Raw genomic sequence first — 9344 nt, 5'->3', positions numbered from 1 at the left:
TTTCATAATGAGTTTATGGTCTCAATCGATAGTTAAAGGTCTTCTGCAAAACAGAATGATGTTCAGTTTTTGACTCATGGTCTTGCTGATTTTAAAATAGGTGATAAAGCAGGGGTTGTTTAAGGACGTGGCTATAACGTGACTGCCAGTGAAAGTGTGTAAGATAACAGAGTGTAAGGAATCCTCCCTCTCATCTGAAATTGTCACTGCCGGGATGGCTGCGCCTGTAATGGCAAACTCTACGACTCATAGCAGATCTCCCCAAACCGATGGGTGACATCACACATGCTCTGTCCATTTATTTTACAGTCAATGGCTGCAAGACAGGTTTAGAACTGTAGTTCTCTGCCCAGCCAGCAGGCGGCAGTACAGTTGATGATACATTTGGTAAACATTTCAGCAATTGTAGCTCAGTACTCTTGATTCTTCTCTTCAAGTGGGTGCTTTTGTGTGAGATGAAGCACACCTGAACACAAAGCAGTGTACACAGTCACAAACAAACGCATCACGTGTATTTACTGCTAAAGGTTTTAATAATAAAAAAAAACAAAACAAGAAACCAGCTTTATCCTGGTTTAATTAAAAATCTAAATAAAGACATGTATGTCCACAACAAAAACACGCATACAGAGACAACTGATATCAGTGCAAAAAAAATCATCCCCGGGATAAGAAACAGATTTCAAATAATAGAAAATCCTCAAAACAGTAAAGTGCATTTTCGGAGAAAAAGCCCCTCTCGTAGTGTTTGAAACTGTGATCAGGAAGAGAGACTCAAACACTGAAAACCAGCTTCTTAAAAGAAGGGAAACCGACATAATGGAGTGCATACAGTTTTCACTGGTTCAGTCTTAATTTGGACATGTATATTCCATTACTGTACATACAAAACTGAACACATCCAGTGGTTTACATGCAAACATATGTTTGTCATTAATTCTTGCATACTAAACGTACATCGGAGGTCACACAAGCTCTCCAGTTTACCTGCTACACATTCACACACAACATGCAGCCTCTCTCGCACATCTGCACAGCTCCAGTCGTGTCCATTCCAGTCCATTGCACTGAGGTTACATGGTATTGTATAGCACAGTGACGGCTCGCTGCTTTTTATCAGCAGAGCCTTTGTGAGACCGTCTCGATGAGTGTCCCCTCCCCTGCTGACGTGTTGTAGCGGCCGGGCCGCTCCCGCTGCCTTCTGGCTCGTCCCTCTCCCCCGTGTCCTCTTTTGGGAATTGATGAGGGGCAGAGGAGAAGCAGAGGGACGCTGATGACAATGACTCGTCGAGATCCCTGCCGCCATGGGACAAACTGTTTCGAGCCAACACCTTCTGCTTTTTCCAGGTGTCGTCGGGATGAGCTGTCAACAAAGAGAAAGAGTCCTGGGAGTGTGATGTCGTCGTCCTGGTGTGCGGCCTCAAATCTAAGTCGCTGAGGTCATTGGCCGAGAGCTCCAGACAGTCCAGTTTAGCCAAGGAGGCCGACCTCTTCATGAAAGAAGGAGGGGTGAGGCCCGCCTGGCGGATACGAGCCTCAAGCTCCATGGCTCTGTGCCACACTATCGGCTCCAGAAAACTCTTCCCCTCTTGTCTCTCCCGGAGCCTCTGCCCTACTTCCAGGCCTGGAGGGGTTTGTTCAGAACTTCCCTCTTTACAAGATCCCGGCTCTGTGTCCATACCTGAGTCTCTCAGGCCCTGAGGCTGCCCCAGTTCGTAATCTTCGCTGTCTGTCGTCTCCTGGCAGACACCCTCATGGAGGAAAGCCTGCAGCTCTCTTAGTGTTTGCTGAATCCTCTCCAGTTCCTGGCCGCCATGAGCCAGCCTGCTCTCGGCCTCACAGCCGGGACCACAGCCCCCTCGCTCGCCCTGGGGACAGGATTCCAGCCTCGCATCTGTGTCTGACTCCTGCACTGTAACCCCATCCAGAGTCATTTGGTTATAACAGCCCTGAGGCTGGGTCAGACGTTGCTGGCTTTGGTTGTGGTGGGGGCTCTGTCTTTGGGACTGGGCTGAGGAATCTAGAGACAAGTATTCTAACGGACTGGTAGAGGCCAGTGATGATGTCAGCATATGGCTATCTATGGATGTGGGCATATTGATAAGAATAGCACCAGAAAATTGGCTGATATTTGATTTGGGGGAGCATGAAGGGTTAGGGAGGTGGTCCGTGCCTGAGGAGTTGAGCTCCGTTTCTGACCCTTTATGCTTTTCTCTATCTTTGGACGTAGCAGTTCCATCCGTGATCTCTTCCTGAGTGATACTTTCTTCTGTGCAGTCCTGAGGGAAGTGAAGGGGAGGATTTTCAGTGCTCAGGGGACACAGGAACAGTCTGACAGGAGGGTGTTCAGCGCTGGGGGAGTGCACCGGAGATCGCTGAGATGCAGCCTTCCCCATTTCCTGCCTCAGCTTCTGCTCCAGCTGCTTTGTGGCTCGCCGTACCGAGCCTGCCGGCCAATCACACGGCAGCATGGAGGGAGACTGTGGCTGGGAAGGTGGAGTTAGAGAGCCGTGCGTGACTTCTGAAGTCTCTGCCTCAATCAGATGTTCTGGTCGGATTAGCTGAGGACTGTGGGAGGATGGAAGGAGTGAGGAAGAGGAAGAGGGGGAGGAAGAGGAGGAGGAGGGAGTAGGGAGGCAGGAGGAAGGGTGGCTTATGGCTTCAATCTCTGTAACGATATGGCGGACTGATACTCCATTGTCATGATAAGGTCGGTCAGGGCTGGCTTTCTCGACGCTGTCTTCAGACTGTGGAGACACCTGAGAGACGATAAGAGAGCGAGAGAGAAAAAGAGATGTATTCAGATAATATTAGTCATAGACTTGTGTCGTTTCTGTATTGTGTGCACATTTGTGACATGTATTTTATAACGTTTTAAACTAAACACAAAACAGCATTGTTTGTAAAGCATGATAGAAAGTAAGAAAATTGGAGGAGACAAACGTAAGTGACAAATGTACCTATTATTATTATTATTATTATTATTAGTAGTAGTATATTATCTGGACTATACTCTAGTTGTCCAGCAGGTGTCACTATGATTGATGCAGAGGCTCATTTTATTTTCTACCTTTAAGTCCTTATTGACAAATTTGGGTGCAGTCAGTTCCAGAATCCCAGAACAAGAAGTACTATACACCACACGGACCAGCTATGTGCTGCTTGTGCCACAGACTAGTGTGTTGCTAGTATCGTAACTCTAGTGGTGACAGGCAAAAGTTTGGCTAAAGAAATAACCCAATGCGAAAGAAAACATGTCCCTCGTATTTAAGTCTTTTTGCAGCTGCATGGATGTGGCCCTCTTGAATTGAATACGCATGCAGAATATGACAATAAAATGTAATGTTGCTGTGACATCTGTATAAATCAGAGTGGAGTAACTTTTGCATTGAAAACTGTAATACGCAGCGAGTTTCTGTTTTGCAAAACCACACAGTCAGATGCAAGAAGCGTGCAGGAGAAAATCTGGCTTGCCTCAAGCTACGAGGTTTTCTGCATAAAGCAAGTTATACTAGCAAAGGCAAAATGACAACAGGAATGAAGCTGAATCATCCTGTACCTTATTTGTCCCATTTCCCTGCTCCTCTTCACTCTTATCCTCAGTTTCTCCGTTTTCCTCGAGGGACAGTATTGTCCTCTGCTGTGCCTGCTCAGAAAGTGTCCGGGACCTGCCATCCTGGGCAAGGCCCAGAAACTTTTCCCTGGCACTGAAGAAGTCGATGCTGTCTGCGCTGTGGATGGACGACCCATCGGCCTCACTGCGGCCGTCCAAGGCGATGCCCATCTGTAACTCACTGGGGTTATTGTTGTCATCACTGGCAGCAAGGAGACTATCCAGGGGAAGGGTAGTGATGTTAGCAGGGCTGAGGGGGCTGTGTTTGTCACTCGCTGAATCAGATAATGATTGATCTGTTATGTCGGAGTCGGTGGATTCCAAAGGGAGAGGAGAGATTTCTTCTGAGCTGCTTTGCTCAGGCGAGTTGAGGGACAGTTCCACCGGTTTGTGTTTGGGCACTGATATGGACAGATGTGTGGGAGGACACCGGAGAGCACGCTGCAGTTCAGGAGTGGGGGGCACAATGTGGAGTGATGGTGGAGGATGGGGTAGAGCAACAGGCAGCGTGACAGACACACTCGAATTGTCCAGTCCTTCCTCTGGGACTACAGTGGCTGCTCGGGGTCTGGGGAGGGGAAGCAGGGGAGGGTAGCCACAATCTGATCTGACCTCCTCCTGACCTGGTGAGTCACACACACCGTTTGAGTCTGTGTGGGAGTCAGAGGTGTGTGTGGCGTTTGATTTGGCAGAGTCTTCGGGTTCAGCACCAAGTGCTTGCAGCACGGCCGCACCTAGGAAGTGATGTAAGGAGGGGGAGGAAGTGTTGTTGTTGTTGTGAGAGTTGGAGCGGTCCAGAGAGTGAGACTGAGGTTTACACATCCACTCCGGGCGATCTGACAGGTCACTGTCAGAGTGTGAGCGCCACAGCTTATTATGCCTTTGTTTGCTGTCAAAAAACAGGAGAAAAAAAACAATAGTTTGTTAGAACTAAAATCCTACCTAAAGAACATGCATGTTGTTAAGATGCTTCATCATGAGAGCACACCTGGCCAGCAGAATTCCCTGATACTCCTCCAGCTGTTTCATGAAGGAAGGGTTTGGTTTGGTGACCGCCCGTCTTTCTTTTACATAGTGGAAGGCAGTTTCCAAGTCCCAGCCATACTCCTTCATGGCATAGGCGATCACTGTGGAGGCAGAACGACTCACACCCATTTTACAGTGAACCAGACACTTAGCACCAGCTTTCCTAAGGGACGCAAAGAGAGAAGAGAAAGAAATTTGTTGCTTTACAAGTTTGAGAAACTAAGGAGAGCTTAAAAAGCTTGTGTGTGTTTAATCCTACTTGGCTTTGGTGATGAACTTGTAGGTCTCGTTCCAGTACTCCAGCAGGTTGGTGGCCTCTTCGTCGTACACTCTGATGTTGTGGTACTCAAACATCCCCGGGAAGAAGTTGTCTATCTCCCTGGTCACGTTCAGGATGTAGTGCACTCTACAAAAGAAACAGACGGAGGTTGACTTGATGTCCATTTATTGTCAATAAAATTGTCATCCTTATTTATATTTAGTATGACCGAGGTTTCTGCCTAAAAGGACTGTCGCACTGTTGCTTGCTCTGGAGGAAACTACTAGAACTGTTGGGTCCTTGTAAATTCTTGAGTGTGGTCTATCTGTATAGTGTCTTGAGATAACTCTTGTTATGAATTGATACTATAAATAAAATTGAATTGAATTGAATTGAATTGAATTTAGTTATTCAGATGCTGAAGGCTTAGCTAATACTGTCCCACACAGGTCAGACATGGCTGCAAACTATTTTGGAGTTCAATGCAAGTATCAGCTGTCTCAAAACAAATGTAAAAAAACCATCAGCTGGTTGCTGACGGTGCTTTTAAAACGTAGATTCGCCTGTGGATTTGATTAACTGGTGAAACAGACCTCGGAGGAAAAAGGCACCCTAAAATGATGCCGATGAAGACGATAAGCCATTGTTAAAAGTGGATTGTGATTATTCTGTCGAACATAAAGTAAGTTAGCACATCCTAACGACTACAGGTAGATAAAATCCAACGTATGAACCTTTGCAGCGGTAAACAGATTCTCTTATTTATATGAAGCAGTCTCTCCATTTATTAAAATTGCGGTTTGTAGGGTCGGTTACTGACTGATCTTACCCGCTGTTCTGCAGCTCCTCCAGGTTAGAGGCATTCCACTCAGAGCCCTGGGAATCACACGTCCAGTCAATATCAAGATGTACACAAATACATTCAACATTAACTGAGAATGGGTCAAACCTTATGACTGATAGCTAAACAAAACAAGAGAGAAATTTTGAGCATGGTTCCTGTACATTGTTCATTTCAAATTTTAAAACACAACTGTATGTTACTCAATCAACTGTTCTCTTACTGAACACGAACCGTGTGATAAATCAAGTAAAATGGGTATATTTCTGCTAACATTGTAATTCTGATCACTGTGGGCACACAGCAGGATTTGAAAAACCAGAGCACTGTCTTGTCTAAACCAAAGTCAGGGGCTAAGAGCATATGGCTCATAGGTTCTCACCAGATAGACGTGTTCAAAGATTTCAGTGGGGCTGTCCATCTGTCCCAGGATGACTATCATCTCATTGTCTATGAACTCCTTGAACTCCCTCAGGTTACAAACCATCTGCATCTCCAGCTCTGTTCGGATCTGGTACAACGGTAAAAATTGGCATTTGAGTATCTTAACAAGTAAAGCTGCATTTGCAAAACCAAGATGTATGCCACACCTAACAGTAAATGTCATCACATTGAGCTTTGAGACTCTTACCTCCTTACAGGTGACGTTCTCCAGGTCTTTCTGCATCATGATCTCTCTGAGGCGCATCTTGATCAGCCTTTCTGTGCGCTCCCTCTCCGTGGGCCTGCACATACAGATGCAAAAAACCTTTATAAAAAAAAACAACATTAACACTCTTAAACTCTTAAAAAAAAAAGATTTTTGGGACAAAAAGAATCACCTTCCCAGTCACAGCAACGACACTTTCCTTCTGTTCATTGATTCCTTTTTACTTTACTCTCAATGAGATTACTTGTTCTGCCAGAGAATTGCCACTTTGTCTGATTCTCAGAAAAGAGAGAGGGAACAGAAAATCTGAGAGTATAGCCCATCGGCGATCCACAACAAAGTCCTCTTGTGGAGTATGCCTGTTGTTGTGCCTGGCTCTGTTTCTAACCACGATGTTGGGGGACGCATTTAGCCTTTGGACGTCGCACTGGTGATACCAACAAGTGGACCAATTACCTCTTCAGCAACAAAAGCTCAGTTTGTCTCCTAGATTCTCCCAATTATGTTGTCTAATTTTCTCATTTGGTTTTTAACTGGATCTTCACGGCAACAGTACAAAGCAGTGTGGGGCGGCAGTCACAAAGAGGGGCCGTGTGGTGGCCACAGGTGTGTAACTGCAGACTTAAAAGCATCTGTGTTGGAGAATTGGAGCTGGTTTACCTCAATGCTAAACATCTTACTGACCCCAAGAGAATGAGACCACAGGGTTAAGGTAAGGACAACAGAGTCACTCCTGCCAACAAATAGGAGTTAATTACCAGCATCCACTAAGACTAACTTTAACCTCACAACAAGCCAGGACTTGCCCACAGACAGCCTGAGGGAGGCTGGGATGGTCAGGAAAACATGGAAAAAAATACATATGTATGGCGACACAAGAAACAGCGCTAATGAGTTATTGACGAACTGAAATTCTATGTCACTTCCTTGAATCGATGATAGAGGAGTAGCCTACGGGAAGGCAAAGTAATCTCCATTAATCAAACACAAAAACATGCCAAGATCAAACCACTTCCTGCTATCTGAACTTTGCATCCAGTTATACAGGGACGTAAGCAGCCATGTAAACAAACAATGGCAGGTCATGTGGCTTTTTCCGTCACTCTGTGAGGGACAACAAACTGGGACTTTATGCGATTGGATGGGTGAATTGGAGATCATAAAGTGTGTGTGGCAGTCTTACTGATAAGTACACTTGAGTGCAAACAAAGAGAGAGTGTGTAAAGCATTACTGTTTTCTGGCAGACAGTAAATATGGGCGTTTGTTGTGTGTCACGTTTTAAGTGGACCTTGATTTGTCTTTCTGTCCCCACGTCTCTCTCCTTTCCATCCAGGGGCATCAGGTGCATGCAGCAGCAGAATATCTTCCTTAATTGTCCTAAAACCCCCATCCTCTACTTCCATCTCTCTGTCTACCACCTGCCTATGTCCATCCAACTGTTGGTCAACCTATTTGTCTGTCTGGTTTAAGCCTCAGCTATTTCAGACACAGGAAGATCTCTGAAGTGTGTGTGTGTGTGTGTGTGTGTATGTGTATGTGCGGGTGCGTGTGTCTGTGTGTAAGAGACGCTCCAAATAGGTAGGGAGGCACGTGACTAAGCAGCAGACAGGGGAATTTCCCTGGTATTAGTAAAGACATAAATCCAGTAGGCTGTCACTACCTGTACTTGCTATGCTCTCTTGTGGATCTCTTGACAACTCTGTCACAACAATTCAATGTATGTGTGTATCAGCGTGTGCCTATTAGCACATAGTTTAACATTTGCCGCAGTGCCTGGCATGTGTGCTTTTGTTTTTGTTTGTGTCTCTCTGTGTTGCTTCTGGTTACCCTGAGAGGTTACAGACAACATGTGAATGGCTATATCTACTACTTTTTACTGTTAGTTAGGGCTGGGCAATATATCAATATTATATTGTCATTGACATATGAGGCTAGATATCATCTTAAATATTGGATATCATAATATCGTGATATGACACGAGTGTGGTCTTTTCCTGGTTTTAAAGGCTGCGTTACAGTAATTTTCTGAACTTACCCACTTACTCATTGTATCCCCGTTATTGCTGATTATTTATCAAAACTCTCATAGTGTTAATATTTTGTGAAATCACCAATAGTCAACCGTACAATATAGCCGCAATATGTATCAATGTAGTTAGTGAAAAATATATTGTAATTTTAGACTTTCTCCATATCGCCTAGCTCTACTTTTAGTTACATTTTCCATGTGTTTTAATTTAAACATTTTTTATTTTTTTGATTAACTTCAACAAAAGCAACTTTTGGAACAGAATTCAAACAATTTAGTGAACTTAATTTTTTTACGGGGGTGTCTTGAACAGACCCGCCGTGTTTAAGTAGGTTAGCCAGCAATGTTGTTTGCTGCCTCGCGCTTCTTTTGAAACTAAATTTGTCTTCTGGCTGTGTTAACAGCCACATGCTGAGGAATTAAAAACAACACACCTTCAACGTTCTGTGTTTGACACAAAACGTCGAAGGTCAGGGCAGTTTTCTGCTTTGAGGAGCAGCCACGCTTGCCTCACGCATGAGACGGTACTAATCTGCAATAGAGAAAGGAGGACGGGGCAACGCGGCCGAGTCGAGCCGAGCCGAACCCAGCAGGAACAATGCAATGGAAAAACGCCATATTATTTAGTTTATGTGTTAACATTTGGAATGAAATGCTGTTGTGGATATGTATTCAGCACAAAGCCTATGATTAGAACATTTTCAGACTAGTGCACTCAATAGGAATTTTGCACTACACATCAATGGGAGCTGTGCTACTTCATCTCATACAAAACAAAACCTTGTGAATATGACTCCCTGTCTGCAATGCCCAAAAACCAAACAATATTCCAGAGTTTCCATCATCGCTGTGAACTGTGGATTTGGGTAATGTTTGTGTGTATTTATGTGGTCTCTACTCACAGGTCTGTGAAGAGAACGGGTGAA

The 9344-nt window shown here is 44.9% G+C and overlaps 1 protein-coding gene across 5 annotated transcripts in view; it reads right to left on the bottom strand.

The window, feature by feature from the left end:
- Positions 1–723: 723 nt before the first annotated feature.
- Positions 724–9344, bottom strand: part of ssh2a (slingshot protein phosphatase 2a) — a 29159-nt gene continuing 20538 nt past the window's right edge. For all 5 annotated transcript variants that reach the window (XM_034868029.1, XM_034868030.1, XM_034868028.1 and 2 more), the window contains 8 exons: positions 9321–9344; positions 6371–6464; positions 6122–6250; positions 5728–5774; positions 4899–5045; positions 4602–4802; positions 3560–4502; positions 724–2759 (listed from right to left, as the gene is read on the bottom strand). The exon at positions 9321–9344 is cut by the window's right edge and continues 171 nt beyond it. In XM_034868029.1, the coding sequence (XP_034723920.1) occupies positions 1074–2759; positions 3560–4502; positions 4602–4802; positions 4899–5045; positions 5728–5774; positions 6122–6250; positions 6371–6464; positions 9321–9344 (3271 nt within the window). In that variant the 3' untranslated portion in view covers positions 724–1073. The remainder of the gene's footprint in view (positions 2760–3559; positions 4503–4601; positions 4803–4898; positions 5046–5727; positions 5775–6121; positions 6251–6370; positions 6465–9320) is intronic.

This window comes from Etheostoma cragini, chromosome 3, assembly GCF_013103735.1.
Source record: "Etheostoma cragini isolate CJK2018 chromosome 3, CSU_Ecrag_1.0, whole genome shotgun sequence".
In the NCBI taxonomy this organism is placed as follows: Eukaryota; Metazoa; Chordata; class Actinopteri; order Perciformes; family Percidae; genus Etheostoma; species Etheostoma cragini.
Note: the sequence above shows the minus strand (reverse complement) of the source record. Positions and strands in the feature narration are given on the sequence as shown.